The following is a 20,614-nucleotide window of genomic DNA, read 5'->3' on the forward strand; positions in this document are numbered from 1 at the left end:
AAATGCCTTGCCCAGTCCAGCCTTGGCCTGAGAGGCTGGGTGGGGGGCAGCAGGGGGGAGCTGCGATGGAGGGCAGCTGAACCCCAGCAGACTGCCCTTGCCCCCTGAAACGCCTTTCCTCTGTGCTCGCTACTTTATACCGGGAGTAGACTCCCAGTCCCTTGGTCTTCTGCAGTCTCTCCTCTCTGAGTGCAGAGTTTCATTTAGAGAAGTGATAAGAGCCTCAAAGAGACGGAAACAAGGTTCAGCCCCAGCTGCTGATGTCTTTGAGTGCCCCGCAGCCCTCTGGGCCCACCGAACTTGGGGCTTCCACTCCCATGGCCCTCCCCAACCTGCAAGGGGCGCAAACGTGCAGATGAGGAATCTACATTCCTCATCACCCAGGAATCTACATGCCCAGGGCCTCCTTCAGTCCTGTGAGGGCCTCTTTTTCCTATGCACTGAGGGAGACCCAATCATCGGAAATCCACTCTCCACGGGAGGGGCCCGCAGTGTGTGCGGGACTGGGGCTGCCCAGCTGGCCGACTCGATGAAAAGGGCTTAGGACCCAACAAGACAGCAGGGCTGGGCCCAGGGAGGCCTGCCCTAGGCGGGAAAAGATCAGCCTGCTCCAAATAACTTTCTTCAAGAAAATCCAAACACACACTTTCACGTTTTGAATAAATTTACATGTTGATTGCACTATTCTAAATGCAGATTTTTTTGGTTTTGAAGAGGAGCCCTAATTCCAAATCTGTGAAATCAAATGAGATATGGTGGTATTTGTCTTGCACTGCAGGGATTTAAAGGTACTGGGGAGGTAGACAGTTTTCAGGCTTGTGCCCCAGAGGGATCCCGGGCCCAGAGAGGGCACCTGTTCTCCTCCCCACAGCCAAGAGATATGGCAAAATGCAAATGTGAATGGGCCAGCACCCAGCTAGACACCTTCCAGGGGCTCCTGGTGGCCAGAGGTGAGTCCTGGCAGTGAACGATGGGGGAAGGGCGTCTCTTCTGGTTGCTCAGGCTCCCCAGAATGCTGCAAGGGTGCAGCACACAGTAGGACCTCACCATATAGCTCTTGGATGGAAGGGTGAAAAATTCTGTAATCCCATTCAGCTGGACACGGGGGAGGGTCTCCCCCTGGCTCTAGCGTCCGCTAGGCCACCCCCTGCTCTGGTGGGAAGCAGCTGAAGCTTGCAGCTGCTGGCACTCTTGGGCCTGCCCTGTCCCTCTTCCCCACCCCAGCCTCACTAGAATGGCACAAGCCCCAGCAGTTTCAGGGCCTGGGAGTCCTGCCTCTGTCCACGGTTACCCCACTGCTCCCAGATCCAGGCCAAACCAGAGCCTGGGAGGTGAGGGGAACGGCTGAATCCTCGCCCTGCAGATATTCTGCAGAAGACGCCACCCCCTCTGCCCGCACCGCCCCGGCCAGTCTCTCTCCGGCCTGCAATCCCCGCTCCCTGTCGTTGTTTGTGACCATCTATGCCAAGTTTGTAATGTGCGTTCCAGGAGCACAGACACGGCGGGGACCTCTGCACCCTGCTCGGCAGTCCCTGGAGCTCCCTCCACAGTGCTCCCCTGCGAGCTCCAGCTGGGCCTCGCCTGCAGGGCCAGTTCAACCTGACCTCCGCCTTCCCGGATCCCAGCTGCTCGACCAGGCCCCGCGCAGAGCGCCTCCTGACCCGGGAGCCTTCTCTCCGCCCCGAGGCAGGGGCGTGGGTGACCACTTGGGTGAGGGCCCTGCGGCCAGCGCGGGCTGACCCTGCTCGTGGTGCTACGGGCGCAGGGCCCGCGGGGCGGCCGGCAGGGAGCCGCCTCCCACTTCCCAGCTCCAGGGCCGCGCGGCCCGGGCTGGGGCCGCGATCGCGCGGGGCGGCCTCGCCGGCGGCGATTGGGCGCGCGGCCGTGACGTCACCACGCGCGCGCGCTCCGGACTCTGGCTCCAGGCTCCGGGCTTTCGGTTGTGCCGCCGCCTGGCGCGCGCCCGGCCGAGTAGCGGGAGCAGGGCGCGCGCCCGGCGCCGGTCTGAGGCGGCTTGCGGGGTCCCGCGTCCCCGGCCCCGGCCCGTGCCCTCGATCACCGGCCCCGGCCTGCGCCCCCGACTCCCAGCCTCCGGCCCACGCCCGCGCCACAGACCCACCACCACCGCCCCGCCCCGCCCCGCGCGGATTTGAAAAGCCCGGCCGCAGCCCCGCGAGCGCGGCAGCCAATCAGCGGCGCGCACTTTCCCGCGGCTTCTGCGAGGCGGCGGCGGCCCGGCGGCGGCGGCGGCGGGCGGGAGGCGCGGGGGCGGGGTCGGCGCCGCGCGCGGAGAGCCTCGGCCTGGCCGCGCTGCGCCCGCCGCCGCCGCCGCCGCCGCCGCCGCCGCCGCCGCCGCCCCCTCCCCTCCCTCGGCCCTCCCTCCCTCCCTCCCCCGCGGCCCCGGCCCCGGCCCCCTCCCCGGCCGCCGCCGCCGGAGCCGCCGCACCGGAGAGCCGCCGCCGCCGGAGGATGCGCCGCACAACAGGTCACTGGCGCCGCCGGCCCAACCGCCGCGGGCCTGAGGGGCGGAGGGCTGAGGGGCTGAGGGGCCGGGCGGGCGGGCGGGCTAACGGGGCCGGGCGGGCGGGCGGGCGGGCGCGGCCATGTTGGGCCCGGCGGCCGGCGGCTGCACCTGTGCCGGCCCGCGGGCCGGCGGCCTTTGTTCGCTGCGGCGCCCAGCGGGCCGGGCCGGCCTTTGTGAGGCGCTGGCCGGGGCCGGGGCCGGGCGGCGGTGGGAGGGGCGGCCGGGGCCGGGGAGGCGCTTTTTGTCTGCGGAGGGTCCGGGTGACACTCGGACGCCGGCCGTTGGTCAGCGCGGGCGCCCGGAGCCCCGGGCCTTGGCAGGTGGAGGCGCGGGGACCCCGCCCGGGGCTGCCGGCCCTCGGCCCCCGCGCTTGGCCAGACGGCGGCCCCGAGGCCCCGGCCGCGCAGCGGAGCGGCCCGGCCGCACGGCCGACTCTGCCCCACTCGCCAGAAGGGCGGTTTAAAATCTCGGCGTTTAAGCGATGCTGCTGCTCTCGACTCTGGGCAGAAGGCGCAGGACCCGGTGCAGCCTTAGTTTTTTCTCCCTCTCGCCGATGCCGGGACGTGAGTGGTCACAGGTTTGACATGCGGGGGGAAACTTGGTCTCACTGGGACGTTAATCATTCTTAGGCAGGTAATTAGGGCTCCGGGGTGTGTGCGCGTGTGCGCGTGTAGCAGAACAGGGGACCCATTCGGTTAGGGTGACTTCAGAGCGAGGTTAGGGAAGTTCTTCAGGACTGACAGCCCGCGCTCAGACTTTCAAGGCCTTGACTTTTAAATGACTTAAACGCCAAGATGTGTGTTCCCTAATCACTAAACAACTTAAAAACCTCACGTTGCTACCACGCGTCGATTATACCGACTCTTACTTTATGTATTTTAAAATGAGATTATTAAGATGGAAAATAAGTTAGGAGCCATCTCATGTATGAAGCTGGGAATTTAACTCTTTTATTTTCCCAGTTGTTTTAAATATCCTCGTTACATATTTAAATGTGACGAGAGCACCATTAAAGAAGCACAGCTCTAATCAGCACCACGAGGGAAACAAGTCCTGGGAGCACAGCCCTTTCCTGGCGTGGTTGGTGTGCTCCTGTACCTCACCACCGACCGTAGTTCAAATCTAAACTGCCGACTGGAAGTGAAGAGGACTCATGCCTTAAGCACGATTACTTTGAGTCATTTCCTTTCCTTTTCTTCCATTTTCTCAGACGCCCAGCAGCCTTCAATTTTGGGCCAGTGGTTGGTAAAGTGAGGACTTTCTGCAGGGTTGTGAGTTTGCGTAAGCTTTTGTGAAGAACTGTGATCCATGTAGTACAAAAATCCTCCCCTCCTGACGGCATTACTACAGATCAGGCTGGCCTGGGATTCCAGTGGTAAACATTCCAATTTAAGAGTATTAGAAAAATAACTTTCTGAGTTTCAAAAAATGATGGGCATGGGACTTCCCTGGCGGTCTAGTGGTTAAGACTCTGTGCTTCCAGTTCAGGGGGCACGGGTTCAATCCCTGGTCGGGGAACTAAGATCCTGCACGCAGTGTGGCATGTCCAAAAAAGTAAATAAATAAAAAATAAAAAGTGATGGGCAGTTTATTATTCTGTGTGCACTTTTATGATATATTCATATGTAACGTCTAAACTACCATAATTTGAAATTTGTGGAGACACAGAACAAAACAGTAAGGTAAACAGGCTACCACGTGTGGCTACTAGGCTTATGGTTTTTATTCAGCCGATTTACACAGGGCCGTTAAAATAGTACCTGCTCAAATGTGAGGAATCAGATGGGGAGAATAAGTCAGAATTGTGAGAAGTTAGGAATTAGAGACCCTGTGGCCTAGTTATGGAAGAGTGGGCCAAGCCTTCCATTTATTCGGATGACTTCTCCTCCTACAAGTAGTACAGTTTTAAAAGGTTTACTCATATGGCAGAATGGAAGCTAATTAGTTACTTTTTTACGGTTTGATGCTTTAGTGTAAAACATGTAAAAATAGGTGGAGTTATACTTACTAAGAAGTGCTGGTGAGAGGATAGAAAACACTAATAAAATGTGTGCTATATGAGATATAGGATTGCCACTGAGCACACACATTTGAGATGGGTGTGCTAAGATGATGCTGAAGTTCCACATTTATTTTGCCCTGCCCTTTCTAAGCTACACAACTAACCTTTCTAAGGAAACACTTTAATCAATCAGTGGGAGCTGAAGATACAAGGCTTTTCCCATGCATATTCTAGTGTGCAGTGTTTGGTTGGTTGGTTGGTGTTGTTTTGGGTTGGACTGCTTGGCTATAGAATGATGCAGGTTTGGATAAGCATCTTAGTCTTCTGAGCTTCACTCTTATCTCTGCTGGACTGCACTAAATGTGTCCTTGTTCCCCAAATATGTGGTGCCCTGTCCTGACCCAGGCCTCTGCATGGACTGTTGTTGGGTGTGGACCACTGCTTGTCCTCCCTTTTGAGCACAGAGGACCCAGCCTTTCAGTGGCCATATGTGACTTTTCTCTCCTGTTGGAGAGCTCTTGAGGTAGGACTCTTATAGCCTTGGGCAGCCTGGCCTCTGCTGGTGCCTTCTCATGGCAGGCACTCAGTGAATGCTGAATAAATAAATGGGCATATGACTTGGGATAAACAACCCATTTTAATGCCAGCATGTGGCCTGTTTGTCTCTCTTTTTTGTAAGTCATGTTGGAGCAGAAAGGGACCCTCTGGAAGAAGCTGAGTATGGAAAGTAAGGGGCTGGCCTAAGGTCACCCTACTTTAATTGGGGAGCTAAGACACTGTTTGCTAGGCAGGGCTGTTTCTTTTCCTTTTCTCATCATAGGTAACTCAAATGTTAAATCAAAATTAACTATGAAATATTGCAAACAAATAATAGAGTAGACCTGTGTCCACCACCAGGATGAATCAAGCAGTGATGTTTCTACTGTACTTATCTGTATCCCTGGGCAAAGTAAAAAGAATATAAAGTACACAAAAGCAAGAGGTGACATGGAAATTCCCAGGATTATGCTTATACTTTACAAACCGCCTTTATGTGATTTGTTAATTTCATTTTTTAGGAACTGTTATTTACATAAAACGTATTTCTTTTGGAGAGAAAAAGACTTAAATTAGTTACCCCGGGGACTTGTCAGCATTTTGCATTTGTCTGTCGGTTGCAGTATAGCTTTTGAAGGAACTGATTTGATGAGATTTGGTTTGCTACTTTAAAAATTCAGGCTGTCTTGAAGTAGTTTTGTTCTTGAGTTTGTCTTCCAGAAAACAAACGGCCAAAGATGAGTTTTCAAAGCATCTTAATGTCTGTAATACCTAATAGTTTCAACAAGACATACAAGGATGGAAACTGCTAAGTAGTGGTTGAGCTGAGTGCTGGCCTGCAGCTCAAAAGCCCCAGTAGTGAGACTTCCCTAGTGGGTGTGTAGAGAAACAATGTTTTATCTTACTGGAGGAGTTGGGAGCTCAATTTTTTTTTAAGATTTATTATTTATTTATTTTATTTATTTTTGGCTGCCTCAGGTCTTAGTTGTGGCACATGGGATCCTTGCTGAGGCATGCGGGATCTTTCGTTGTGGTGCGCGGGTTTTCTTTTCTCTAGTTTTGGTGTGCAGGATCCAGGGCGTGCGGGCTCCAGAGTGCGTGGGCTCTGTAGTTGAGGCGCGCGAGCTCAGTAGTTGTGGCACGCGGGCTCAGTTGCCCTGCGGCATGTGGGGTCTTAGTTCCCTGACCAGGGATCGAACCCACATCCCTGCATTGTAAGGTGGATTCTTTACCACTGGACCACAGGGAAGTCCTGGGAGCTCAATTTTTAAGTTGACTGGCTTGTCATAGAAAGAATTGATGATCTGGATGAAGTGTGTCATGCTGTTAAGGGTATGTTTATGTCAGCAGTTTTCACATCTTGGTGAGTTTTTCCCTTGGGCTGTGCTGCTGGTTACATAGGTGGACAGATCAGAAAGCATGTCTCTGACTCCAGTTGTGCGACCCTCGCTCAGCTCTCCACACCCTGCCTAGTCTGTCTAAAACGCACGTGTGATCATGTGAGGCCCCTTCTCCAGGAGCTCCAGTGCCCTTTGGGGTTCAAGACCAATCTCTCACTGGGTTTTCTGCCTCTCACTGTACTTCTTTTTTTTTTTTAGATTGTTTTTTTTTTTTTAATTTTATTATATTTTTTATTTTTGGCTGTGTTGGGTCTTCGTTGTTGCGCGCGGGCTTTCTCTAGTTGCAGTGAGCGGGGTCTGCTCTTCATTGCGGTGCGTGGGCTTCTCATTGTGGTGGCTTCTCTTGTTGTGGAGCACAGGCTCTGGGGTGCACAGGCTTCAGTAGTTGTGGCTCGTGAGCTCTAGAGCACAGGCTCAGTAGTTGTGGTGCCTGGGCTTAGTTGCTCTGCAGCATGTGGGATCGAACCCGTGTCCCCTGCATTGGCAGGCGGATTCTTAACCACTGCACCACGAGGGAAGTCCCCTGCACTTCTTATTTTGATCTCACCTGACCTCTTCAGCCCATCTGTTGCTGCCATGCTTTTTCCTTGGGCCTTGGCATGGTCAGTTTTTGCCCCTGCTCTCCCCTGTGACCCCCATACACACACTTACACTTCAGTGCATGTGTGGGCACAGCTGGCTTTTCGTATTAATTCCTTCTCATTCAGCTCTCAGCTTGCACCTCACTCCTAGAAAACGACCCCAGACTCCCTGCCAGTCTTGGGAGCCCTTGTAGGTATGTCTTGAACACTTTGTGCTTCGCTCACCTTTGCACACTGCATTCTCACTCTGCTCCAGCCATTCTGGCCTCTGGCCTGCCTCAGGTACTGCAGCCATGCTGCTGTACCTGCTATTCCTTCTACTTGGACACCTGCCTGGCTTCCTCTCTACCTGCCTTTAGGTCTTTGCTCAAACCTCCCCTTCTCAGGCACCGTCCCTGACCACTGATTTCAGACACCCTCTTGCTGTCTGGCTCTGCCCATCTGCTTAGCTTCTTTTCCATGACTCTTATCCTCTGACATTCTGGGTGCTTTCCTTATTTGTCTGCCTGCCTGACTGCATCAAGATGTCTATAAGGGTGGAGATTTTTCTCTTTTTGGCTCTACTTACTGTGATACCTCCAGTGCCTAGGACAGTACCCTGATGACTGTCAGACATTGAGTGACTGCTTGCATGAACAGACTCTCAGCCCCTTGTGTGCTGGCTCACGTATAAGAAGTGGTGTGGATAAAGGGGATTGGCGTAGGCGTGCTTGCCCTAGTGTGAGGTTGGCAAGGTGGAGGGCCATGGGCAGGTGAGAGAGGTCAGAGAGGAGGCTCATAGACCACTGCTAGAGAACGGTGGCCTTACCCAGGCACAGGAGGTGGGGTAGGAAGAGTGAACAGATGCAGGAGAGAGGGCTGTAGTGGCATTGATGGGCTGGGGTGCAGCATGGGGGCTCAGAATAAGAGGGGAGGGTTGGGGACTTCCTGGTGGCGCAGTGGTTAGGAGTCCTCCTGCCAATGCAGGACACATGGGTTTGAGCCCTGGTCCGGGAAGATCCCACATGCCAAGGAGCAACTAAGCCTGTGCGCCACAACTACTGAGCCTGTGCTCTAGAGCTCAAGAGCCACAACTGCTGAGCCCACGTGCCACAACTACTGAAGCCCATGCGCCTAGAGCCTGTGCTCCGCAACAGGAGAAGCCACCACAGTGAGAAGCCCGTGCGCAGCAAGGAAGACCGAACACCTCCAAAAAATAAATAAATGAAATAAAATTTAAAAAGAGGCACAGGTGATCCTAATATTCACAATTTGAAAGATTGGGTGGAGAGGGCACCATTTTTATCTCCCTGTGAACTAGTGAAACTGAAGGTGGGCCTCGTTTCTGATCTACCTTGGTTCCTTCCAAAAAGAAACTGATGTCACCTACCAGCTGAAAATGTGTCTCTTGTGCCTTCCTGTTCACCCAGAAGAGGAAGCCTTAGGTCTTGAGCGTGGCGTGTGGCCCCTTTGTGTTTTCTAGCATCTTTGCTCCCTGGCCCCTTGTAGCTGCTCTGAGATCTCATCGCCATGCTGCTGCCCCTCGGGGATGAGCTGTGCTCCATCTCACGGTCCTTGCATTGCTGTGGCTCCTTCCTAAGGCGTCCCAGTTGGCCTTGCTGAGCTGCTCTTACAGCTCCACCTTCATTTGTTTCCTCTAGTGTTGCCGACGCTGCGCCCATGGCACTAGGTGTGTTTGGTTTTCTGTTCCCAGGTTGGTTGTTCCTCTGAGCACCAGGCCCTGTCATGGCAGCATGTTGCACATAAGACTGTCTGTGCTGTCTCTATATAAATAGGAGGGTGGGCCAGTGTATTTTGTTAGTTAGTATGGCAGTGTACTTCTGGGGACATTTCTTCATTCACTGAGAATTAAGAAATTAGCTGTGTTCCAGTGATGAGCCAAAACACCCATGTCCTTGGTCTCATGGACTTGACAGACCTGTGAGAGGGATGAAACAGGAGAAACGGTGGACAAAAGATTGCATCTTTGAAAAATCTGTAACAGGGGACATGGGTTCGATCCCTGGTCCGGGAAGATCCCACATGCTGCAGAGCAGCTAAGCCCGTGCGCCACAAGTACTGAGCCTGTGCTCTAGAACCCGCGAGCCACAACTGCTGAAGCCCGCACACCTAGAGCCCGTGCTCCACCAAAATGAGAAGCCTGTGCACCGCAACGAAGACTAGCCCTGCTCGCCGCAAGTGGAAAAAGCCCGCGCGCAGCAGCGAAGACCCAACACAGCCATAAATAAATAAATAAATAAATTTATTTTAAAAAATAACAAAAAGAAAAAAAGAAAAACCTGTGAAATAGTCTTGCTAAATAACTGAACCTGAAACTGATCAGGCCTTTACCTCCCACAAGCAATTAATAGGGAATATGGGGGTGGGGAAAGGAGCACATTACACTGTGGGATTGCCACTGGCGGAACTCAGAACGTGGGAACCTGCAGGACCAGTGACCAGGTCTCTTCCACGAGGAAAAAGAAGGGGGATGTGGACAAGAGGCTGATTGCACTACGGAGGGCTTATGTGCATCCAGGACGGGCCAGTTAGTTAGAGATGTGACTCAACACTGTTTATGATATTTGGGACAATTAGAAATTGGAACACTGACTCAATTTGTCATTAAGGAATTCTTTTTTTTTTTTTTAGCTGCCATAGTGGTTTGGTTTTGTTTAAGAAAAGAATTTGTACCTTGTAGGCATGCATACAGAATTTATCAAAGAAATGATACACCATATGCGATTGGCTTCACAGTTCTGTGGAAAGGGAGCCGTGAGGGTGTGGCTGGATCAGGGCTGGTGTGGGGTGATGGTGGTGCGGTCCATGGGCCCTGCTTGTTCTCTCTACCTTTATGTGTGTTCAGAATTCTCCCTGACGAAGGAGGAAAAGTCACGAAGGAGAGGTTGGGTACATTTAGTACATCTATAAGGAGGTTATGCCTAACTGTGGGTTGGGTGTCAGGAAGGACTTCCTCACGGGACTGAGGCTGGAGCAGAGAGCAGAAGAGGCCTTGGTAGAGGGTGGGCTTGGTAAGGGTGGTGTGGCTGTTCTAGATGAGGGAGCAGGCAGTGCAGAGAGCCTGTGACGGGAGTGGACAGAAGGCTGACGAGGCTGGAGCTGAGGGTGAGGGAGCTATGTGTAGACCCAGGCTGCAGGGGTGGGGCAGGGCAGGCTCTCTGAGGCTGTAGTAAGGCTTTTCATCCAGAGAGCAATGTGAGGCCCTTGAGGGTTTTAAGCGTGTGTGTGTGTGTGTGTGTGTGTGTGTGTGTGTGTGTGTGTGTGTGTGTGTGTGTGTGTGTGTGTGTGGGAGAGGGAGACGGACATGAATCTGTTTGCTTTGGGAAGTGCGTTTCTTGGAGTCCTCTCTAAGTTGGTGGTGGGAGGATTCCGGAGAGGGAAGAGGGTGCAGGAGACCGGCCTGCGCTCACTGTGTGTTCGGGTTAGAATCTTTCCAGCTGTCCCTGCTTTGGGTGCCTTGTAGGACTGATCAGCTCTGCCCCGTTGAAATTTGGCGCGGCCACGTGATTTGCTTTGGACAATGAAAAGGGACGCGTCATCTCTGACTGGGCGCTCTGAGAGTCGCGTGCTTCCATGATGTCCCTTTCTCCTTCTCACTGTGGAAGCGCATGATACGCACTATGAGCATGAGGGAAACCTCTGGGTTGAGCCAGGTTGCGGCCCCGCAACCTAGTCCAGGGGTTCTCAGTGGTCCCCAGACTGACAGCATCTGTCACCTGGGAACTTCTTAGACACGCGTATTGGGGCCCACCCTAGACCTACTGAGTCCTAAGCTCTGGGGTGGGGCCGGTGCCCTCCGATGCCCGCGGAGTGGAGCGCTGCTGCCTCGGGTCTGCTGGCTGGTCAGCCGGCTCGGGGCCTGTGGTGCTGGTGCAAGGTGGAGGTGGCCCGCCAGCAACGGGCTTCTGGCTGTGACAGGAGGAGCCAGCCTCGTCAGGTCAGCTGGGGCAAGAGCTCTGCAGGAAAAGGGCTGAGGCCTGTGGGCTGGGGGGAGGGACGGCATAGGGAGGGTGTCGGTGACGGCCCTGAGTTTTGTCTGACGAAAGCAGACAGGTAGAAGCGCCACTCACTGTCTAGACAGTATTTTTGTAAGCGTTACATTTACTTGGGTTTCAAGGTTCGGGAGCAAGGAAAAGCCTATTGAGGAATTTAAAAAATTTTCATTGAGTCCTTGACTCACATATCAGTTTCTCACGTTGATCGCCCCACTTGTCATCGTGCCCTTTCTGCTCTCCTGACCCCCAGTCTTGCTGTCCCCCATCTGCCCCGACTCGAGTGGAAGCTCTTGCTCCTGGCGGTGCCCCCAGGACTGCGCGGCTCCTGCCCGCGCTCCACCGCCTGGACTGGCCTGTGTGTCGGCGCCGCGGCCGCCCCTGTGCCGTGTCGGGGAGCAGGCAGCCCACTCCAGGCCTGCGTGTGACGCGGAGGGGTGTGTGGTCTGTCCTTGCGACCCGCGGGCTGGGCCCTGCCCCAGGCCCCTGGCTTCTCAGCTGCTGGATTCTTTCTGGGGCGGGGGGAGGCGGGCGCTGGCCTGAGCACGGGGAGGAGCTGGCGGGCTTCAGGCTGCTTCCTCTTCCTCAGCTGCGGAAGGAAGGCTTGTTTTGGGGGAGCGGCACCGCGCAGAAGGAGAGCTGCAGGGGAGGCATGGAGGACGGTGCATGTCAGGGTTTTCTCCCTTTTGTCCTGCATCTGAAGTTGTGTACCTTATTTGTGGAAGATGAGTTGGGATTGAGCGTCACGTTAACAGCTTATTGGATTCTTTTTTGTTGAGTTCCGAAATCTATATAAAAAAGTATTTATTTCTTAAAATTCAACTTCTTATAACTTCTTCAAAAAAATATTGGTAGTTCTTGTTTGTCCAACGTGGAGGCTAAGCTTGTGTGCATTTCTCAGATGCCAGTATGCTCTTGGCTGCTTTAGGGATTTCTGTGAATTAACAGTTATATCAGCAAAGGGTCAGAGCACATCATAGGTAATTACCCTCTCCGCTTCCTTTGGAGAGGGGCCCTGTTCATTTTTGTAGGTTGGTAGACCTCTGAGATAGAGGAAATCTGTGTCTTGATGGCCCACTAGGAATGAAACGTGTTTCCATAGGACCTTGCCCTGGCTTTACAGCTCTGCCTCTCGAGGACTCTAAGGTAACTCCTTGGGGCCGGGCACAGCACCCTGGGTGTTTGGGTGGAGCCTGGCCCCTGTTCTTGGCTGTGCCCTCGTTGTGGGCTTGTCTCCTAGAAGCCATTGCTGCTTCCCTGGGTCTGTACCAACTGCTTCTCTTGTTCTCTGCTATTGGCTGGAGGTCTCAGAGCTGGTCCTTCAGCTGGTGCCCAGATCCTGGCACCTTCTCACCTCTCTCCTCCCTTAGTGAGTTCCCAGCACGGGAATGATGTAGTAGAAACTGAGTTGTGAATTCCAGCCTAGAGTTTATAGAAATCTTATTTTCAAGGATGTGCAGTTTCTTGACACATCATCAAGGAAAAATAGAAAGCTTAATTATTATTAATTTTATAATCAGAAAGTACATTTTATGGAAAATCTGTAATAACTACAGTCTTACCAACCAAATGTTTAGGTGTATTTCCAGTTTACCTTTTCATTGATCAGACGGAACCAGGTGCCCTAAAGACAGTTTCCTCTGTGAGGGTCATGTCAAACGGTAACAGTCTAGGTAACTATTCCAAGGAGACAACTGCTCTGCTCTTCCAGCTGTTTCTTGTGGTATCTATCTGTACTTAAAAAAAAAAAAACTTCCTAACTTTGCTGAGCTGAGAACTTTGCGGTTTACATGTCATGTGTTAAGTTCTGTCTACAGGAGATAAGGATTTAGCTTTCTTTCCCGCTGGCCTCCCACTTCCCCTTCCCCAGCTCTTCCCAATATTGTGGTGTCTGGGTTATCTATTCCTCCCTGATAAGCTATTCCAGAACTTAGTGGCTGAAAGCACAACAACATTTATTTGTTTACAGTTTTGCAGTTTGGACGTTGTACGCCAGGGTTAGCTTGTGTCTGCTCTTGTGGTGTCAGTTTGTTTCCTGTGTCTGTGTGTTGGAATTGGCTGTTGGCCACGGTCCACCATTCTCCCCAACATAGGCCTCCCGTGAGGCTGCTTGGGCCTCCTCATAGCATGGTGGCTGGTTCCTGAAGGAGGAAGTGAAGTTGCCAGTCCTTTTATTTTTTTATTTTTATTTTTTTACTTTTAGGCCGTACCATGCAGCTTGTGGGATCTCAGCTCCCCGACCAGGGATTGAACCTGGGCCATGGCAGTGAAAGCCTGGAATCCTAACCACTAGGCCATCAGGGAACTCCCTGTCTGCCAGTCTTTTTTTTTTTTTTTTCTTTTTGCGGTACGCGGGCCTCTCACTGCTGTGGCCTCTCCCATTGCGGAGCACAGGCTCCGGACACGCAGGCCCAGTGGCCATGGCTCACAGGCCCAGCCACTCCGCGGCATGTGGGATCCTCCCGGACCGGGGCACGAACCTGTGTCCCTTGCATCGGCAGGCGGACTCTCAACCACTGCGCCACCAGGGAAGCCCTGCCAGTCCTTTTAAAGGCGAGGCTGGCTCTGGTCTGGCATCACTTTTGCCATATTCAGTTGGTGGGAGCAGTCACAGGCCCAGGCCAGAATCAAGAATGTGGAGAAATAGATTTTATCTCTTGGTGGGGGAATTACAATAAATTTTTGGCCATCTTTATTTTATTTTTTTAGTTTTTAGAATTTCCAGTTGCCTTTCTTCTTGCAACATCTTTTTCTTTTTTTAATATTTATTTATTTTGCTGCGTCGGGTCTTAGTTGTGGTATGTGAGATCTTCTTCTTGCGGCACGTGGGCTCAGTAGTTGTGGTGCACGGGCTTAGTTGCCCTGTGACATGTGGGATCTTAGTTCCCCAACCAGGGATCGAACCCGCGTCCCCTGCATTGGAAGGTGGATTGTTAACCACTAGACCACCAGGGAAGTCCCTGCTTTTAAATTCTTATCCTCATGGTAAGTTTTCCTCACACGTCTGATGGCCTTCGACTGCAGGCCCACTGTTGAGACGGAGGTCTGGGAGCTGACGGCAGGTCCTGGGTGGAGGCTTCACTGAGGGCCAATTGGTCAGAACCCACCGTCAGTATCAGCAGGTGTTTTCCCTAGATCTTGGCAAGTGTCCTCGTGCTGGCTGTGTCTTGTAGTTCACTGCCTTGAGCGCCCCGTCCGGTGTGCCCTGTCCTTAGACTACACTCCGGTTCTTCTCCTGCTGGGGTGGGGCTGGTTGCCAGGCCGTGGGTGGGGTGGGTCAGGGACTGCGCGTTATGTGGACATCGATCCAGTTCTTTTGACTTAGGGTTCCCAGTGTGTGCAGCACATGCCCCTGCTATGTGCAGTGACTTATCGTTATGCATTAGGCACGTGTTAGAATTAGAATAGGAAAATACATTACAGACATGTGAATGATACAACTTAATATGTTTAATACCTTTCCTATTCAACAGAAGATTTGATAGGTTACAAACTGAGATAAGATTAACCTAAAATTCATCAATTAAACTATTTTAAAGTATATAATTCGTTGGTTTTGTAGTACATTCTCAGTGGTGGTTAATGCAACCATCACCACTATCCAATTCCCGAATATTTTCGTCATTTCAGTGAGAAGCCTGGTGCCTATTGGGCAGTCACTCCCCATTTCCCCTTGTCCCCCAGCCCCTGGCAACCACCATTCTACTTTGTCTCCGGATTTGCCTATTCTAGACATTTTATATGAATAGAATCACGTAGTATGTGGCCTTTTGTGACCGGCTTTTTTCTCTCAGCACAGTGTTCTCAAGGTTCATCTGTGTTGTATCATGTCTCCGTACTTCATTCATTTAAAAAAAATTTTTAATTTTTTGCTACATTGGGTCTTCGTTGCTATGCACGGGCTTTCTCTAGTTGTGGCGAGCGGGGGCTACTCTTTGTTGCGGTGCGCGGGCTTCTCATTGCGGTGTCTTCTCTTGCTGTGGAGCACGGGCTCTAGGCACGCAGGCTCAGTAGTTGTGGCTCACAGGCTCTAGAGCGCAGGCTCAGTAGCTGTGGTGCATGGGCTTAGTTGCTCCGAGGCATGTGGGATCTTCCCGGACCAGGGCTCAAACTTGTGTCCCCTGCATTGGCAGGCAGATTCTTAACCACTGTGCCACCAGGGAAGCCTACTTCATTCATTTTTATGACTGAATATCCCACTGTATGGATAGATCACACTTCTTTTTTTTCCCTGCCACGCGGCATGTGGCATCTTAGTTCCCCCACCAGGGATTGAACCTGGGCCCCTGGCAGTAGAAGTGCAGAGTCCTAACCACTGGACTATCAGGGAAGTCCAGGTCACTTCTTCTTTTATCTGTTTATCAGTTGTTGGACATTGGGTTGTTTTTTGAATAATTCTGTGAAAATTCTTGTACAAGTTTTTGTGTGAACATGTTTTCAATTCTGTCTTGGGTAGATCCTAGGAGTGGAATTGCTGGGTCACATGGCAGCTAAGGAACTTCTCGATTGTTTCCCGCTGCAGTTGCACCACTTTCCATACCCCTGGCAGTGTGTAAGGGGTCCAAAGATTTGTCATATTACACTGAGAAGATAGAGGGAACAGACAGGCATGGAGTCAGGGAAGATAGCAACTCATGCATCGTCATAAGGTTAAGGTTGGGGCCGCGGGGAGAGAGGCACACAGGTGGTGGGCCCAAGGCTGACCCTGAGCTTGTCTGTGGTTCCAAGCTTCTTTGCAGTGAAAACAAAACAAAACAAGGAATAGGTCAGTTATAAAGTCTTTACTGTCATAGGTGCATTTCTGCAGAAGAAGCAAGACTTCTGCTGTGAGTCAATTCTAAATTCCATAAAATAAAGCTTCTCAGTAGAGAGTTCTTACGGAGTAATGGAGCCGTCACTGCCCTCAGCCCCTGTTCTGTAGCAGACTCTGTACTGATCTCATTGTTCTTTACAGAGAGCTCTTTGCTGTAAGACTGGAGGTCCTGTCATCATTCAGTGAAGGTGGGACCAAGATCTATTCCAGGTAGATTAGTGTGAAATGTTGGGAACAAAGGGAATGTTAGGAAATGTGTGTGTGTGTTTTAGCCACACTTGCAAACTTGACTTTTCCATCTAAGTCTCTCTTCTGCCTCCAGAAGAAGGACTGGAGCTTGGTCCCTGTCCTGGCTGGGCTCTGGGGGACGTCCTGAAGCCCTTCCTGCTGTCCAGCATTGAGACTTCTCCCTGATGCCTCTGCTCAGATTCGCAGAATGGACTCAGCGGGCTGCAGCTGGATTTCTGAGCAGCCGAGAGAGTGGGGCCTCGTGTGCCCGAGGTCGGAGCCCCGGGGAAGGGAGTTTGGGGGTTGCTCCAGTGACTCTTCCTGCCACTTTTCCATCCTCCACCCCATCTTTCTCCTTCCTCTTTCCCTAATGTTATATCTGTATTTTAAAATCTCTGTCTCTCCCCTCTGGAATATTAGCTCCACAAGAATAAGGTACACGCTTTGTTTACTGCTGTGTCTCCAAATGTTGGGACAGGGCCTGTGCTCCTTGACTAGTTTTCAGTGTTGAGTGTTGTCATTCAGGTCACCTTTCCCTTCTTTTGAGAGTGGTGCCTTTCCCTTTATGTTGGAGACCCCTCCTCTGTTCCATGTGGCCCTGCAGGGGCTGCCTAGCCCCCCCAGCCACTTACTGTGTCAGCTCATGTTGTAGGAGGCCTGTGAAATGTAAGGGATTAATTATATAGTTCTTAAAGCTTATTACAGGAAGCAGCAAGATGATGCTCGGCTCTCCCCACCCTGTTCCTGCTCCCCTTGGAAAACCACTGATAACTCTGAGCTGTTACTTTCTGTTTTAACTTCCACATTTTCATTTTTCACTTTAAGTGTGTCAGTGTTTTCTTTCCTTTGCACAATGATTGTATGTTACATTTTGTTATATTTATTTATTTTTTAAAAATCAATTCATTAATGTATTCATTTTTGGCTGCTTTGGGTCTTTGTTGCTGCACACAGGCTTTCTCTAGTCGTGGCGAGCGGGGGCTACTCTTTGTTGCTGTGTGCGGGCTTCTCATTGCGGTGGCGTCTCTTGTTGTGGAGCACGGGCTCTAGGCGCATGGGCTTCAGTAGTTGTGGCACATGGGCTCCGTAGTTGTGGCTCGCAGGCTCTAGAACGCAGGCTCAGTAGTTGTGGCGCACAGGCTTAGTTGCTCCGTGGCATGTGGGATCTCCCCGGACCAGGGCTCAAATCTGCGTCCCGTGCACTGGCAGGCGGGCTCTTAACCTCTGCGCCACCAGGGAAGCCCCACCTTTAGTTTTTAAAAAATATTTATTTATTTCTTTTTGGCTGCATTGGGTCTTTTTTTAAAAATTTATTTATTTTTGGCTGTGTTGGGTCTTTGTTGCTGCGTGCGGGTTTTCTCTGGTTGCGTCAAGCGGGGGGCTACTCTTTGTTGCTGTGCGCGGGCTTCTTATTGCGGTGGCGTCTCTTGTTGCAGAGCACGGGCTCTAGGCGCATGGGCTTCAGTAGATGTGGCACGCGGGCTCAGTAGTTGCGGCACACGGGCTCTAGAGCGCAGGCTCAGTATTTGTGGCACATGGACTTAGTTGCTCTGCGGCATGTGGGATCTTCCTGGACCAGTGCTCGAACCCGTGTTCCCTGCATTGGCAGGTGGATTCTTAACCCCTGCGCCACCAAGGAGCCCCCACCTTTTGTCATTTTAGACATTTTAAAAGAGAAAGGCTTCGTGGGCAAGAGGAGCCCCGAGCCACGGGCCTTACTCCTGCAGCAGCGTGCCTCTCGCCGAGCGACTCTTCCCCGTCAGCTTCCCCATTGTTGGCGTTTGGCGTCTCTAACTCATTCCTCTGTTGTCTTTGCCCTTGCGGGTTTACCCTTCCTTTGAAATTCCTTACTGTCATTTCAATTGGGGTTTCTGCATGGAGCGTAGGTAAATGTGAGAAAGGAGGCCTCGCGTTCTTTTTAAATATAAAAATGGTTTTAGAATTACCGCTCTCCCCTGTGCTCCTTCTGGGTTTATATCCTTGCTCTAGTACCTCTTTTAGCATTTCATTTGTGAAAGCGATATGTATATTAAACTCCCTTAGTTTTTGCATGTCTGAAAATACATTTTGCCTCATGTTCAGTGATAATTTAGATGAGAAATTATTTTTTCCCTTAACACATTAGAGAGGCTCCGTCATCTACTCCTATCTGTTGAGGCTGCACAAAGGTCTGTGTTTCTGGTTCTTTTCTCATGCTGAAGTCTGTGAATTAACTTATTCTTTATGGGTACTTAGGTTTTAAGGTTTTCCTTTTATCCTTCATGTTATGTGGTTTCAGAAATTATGTGTTGAGGTATTGATTTGCTTTTATTTATCTTGCTCAGAACCCTGGGTACCCTTTTAAATCTGGATACTTGAGTTTCCTTTCATCTCTGGAAAATTTCGATTATTATCCCTTTGAAAATTACCTTACCCCCATCCTCCCTCGTTTCTCCTGGAACTCCATTGGAATGTAAACTCCCTGAGGGCAGAGTATTCTTCGTGTGTGTGTGTATGTGTGATAACATATACATAACGAGAAATCACCATTGTGACCATTTTTAAGTGTATAGTTCAGTGGCATTAAGTACGTTCACATTATTGTGCAGCCGTCACCACCATCCACTCCAGAATTTTTTCATCTTGTGAAACTGAAACTCCCGATTAAACACTTAACTCTTCATCCTCTCCTCCCCATTCCCTTGCAGCTACCTTTCTACTTTCTGTCTCTATGAATTTGATTACTCTTGGGATCTCATATAAGTGGAACCAGGGAGTTCTCTGGTGGTCCAGTGGTTAGGACTCCGCACTTTCACTGCCGAGGGCGTGGGTTCAACCCCTGGTCAGGGAACCAGGGTCCCGCATGCCATGTGGTGAGGCCAAAAAGAAGAAAAGTGGAATGGTACACATTTGTCCTTTTGTGACCAGATTCTTTTACTTAGCATAATGTATTCAAAGTTCATCCATGTTGTAGTATGTCTCAATACTTCATTCCTTTTTAAGGCTGAACAATATTCCATTATCTGGAGGTACCACAGTTTATCAATTCATTCATCTGCTGAAGGACAGCTTGGTTGCTTCCGGGTTTTGGCAATTATGAATGAAACTGCTCTAAACCTCTGTGTGCAGGTTTTTGTGTGGACATAAGTTTTCAGCTTCCTTGGGTAAATACCAAGGAGTGGGATTGCTGAATCGTATGGTAAGAGTATGTTTAGTTTTGTGAGAAACCACCAACCTGTCTTTCCATTGTGGCTGCACCATTCGGCGTTCCCACCGGCAGTGATGAGGGTTCGCCAGCACGTGGCGCTGTCAGTGTTGTGGAGCCTGGCCGTCTGACGGGTGTGGAATGGCTGCCTTAATTACCGTGCCTTCACAGTAGGTCTTGCGGGAGGGCTCTGGGTTGTAGAACCGCCCCCTGAGCAGTTTCCCAGTTGCCTTTGCAGGGCTCTACCAGCGTCACTCATGCTAGACCCATTTTTACGTATGTTTCTTGGCTCAGGATTTGGGGCACCACAGCCTCTGAGGCAGAGTTCTCGAGGGTGATTCTGTCTCCCCAGTGGTCCCTGGTGGGTGTTTGCTGAGGGCCCAGCCCTGGGCTGGCTGGAGGTGTGGCTCAGGTGACAGCGCTGTTGCAGCTGACACTCTGGTCTGCTTTGGGTGATGCCTGTGAGCTGGAGGCTGGGTGAGAGGGTGTGGTCACTTGCCACAGCTGGAAGGTGGTAGGGCCAGATTCCAGCCCTAGAGTGGCCTCCACACTCTGCCCGGGGCCCTGCAGCTCCCCACGCCCTCCGACCGCTGCAGCTGCGCGGGAGCCCAGGCAGGCCGGGCCCTGTAAGGCTGATTGCTCTTCCCTCTTCACCTCTGGACCTGGAGATTTTGCCCTTTCCTGTTTTCAGTTAAGTGATGTAGCTAACTTTTTTTGTTAAAGAAATAATAATTTGGCTACCTTCACCAGAAATCTTCTGAAATGTGTTAAAATGGTGACGGAATGTTAATAGAGTCCCTAATGTTGAATCAGCATTTTTGGATACACCCTCTTTAGCTGTGATATCTTATTTTAATATGGTAATGACTGGGTTTGATTTATTTCTATTTTGTAATTTTTTTTTACAATCATACTCTACTGATCTTGGTCTGTAGTTCTTTTCTGTACTCATTTTTCTGGTTTTGGTATGAGAGTTATGCCAGCCTTATATAATGTTTGGGAAACTCTCCATCATTTCCCATGTTTTGGAATAATTTAAACAATAGGAATGCTGTTTTTATGTGATGAATAATACACAGCAGTCGGAAAGACTGGGCTACACTTGTTTACATCAACATGGGGGAGATCAAGCTGTGCTGATTGATGAAATCGCAGAGCACAAGTCCAGTGTGGCAGCATTGCTGCTTGGCAGGCAGCAGTTCTCTGTTCCTGGGTACCTCCCGTAGACTGGAAGGATGCGTAGTCAACTGGCGATGGGGAGAGTAAGTGGAACTTAGGGTTCCTGAAAGGCAGATGTCATCTTTGTTTTACTCATTCACCCTGAGCGAGGCTTGCGGGAGGTGGGAGCTGCAG

At 51.3% G+C, this 20,614-nt stretch overlaps 1 protein-coding gene and 1 non-coding gene across 5 annotated transcripts in view; one reads left to right on the forward strand and one right to left on the reverse strand.

The window, feature by feature from the left end:
* The first annotated feature begins 2,392 nt into the window (after window positions 1–2,392).
* The window catches only part of NSD2 (nuclear receptor binding SET domain protein 2), a 76,413-nt gene continuing 58,191 nt past the window's right edge, over window positions 2,393–20,614 (forward strand). For 2 of the 4 annotated variants that reach the window (XM_067734861.1, XM_067734862.1), the window contains exon 1: window positions 2,393–2,485. Coding sequence is in view for 2 of the 4 variants with exons in the window: in XM_067734859.1 (XP_067590960.1) it covers window positions 3,006–3,101 (96 nt within the window). In the remaining 2 variants the exon portion in view is untranslated. Of the gene's footprint in view, window positions 2,486–2,939; window positions 3,102–20,614 lie in introns of those variants that run through there. The other 2 variants (XM_067734859.1, XM_067734860.1) reach the window with 2 other exon arrangements.
* TRNAR-UCU (transfer RNA arginine (anticodon UCU)) lies at window positions 15,294–15,366 on the reverse strand. The gene has a single exon. It is a non-coding gene; the product is annotated as a tRNA-Arg (tRNA).

Source organism: Pseudorca crassidens, chromosome 4 (genome assembly GCF_039906515.1).
Source record: "Pseudorca crassidens isolate mPseCra1 chromosome 4, mPseCra1.hap1, whole genome shotgun sequence".
NCBI lineage: Eukaryota > Metazoa > Chordata > Mammalia > Artiodactyla > Delphinidae > Pseudorca > Pseudorca crassidens.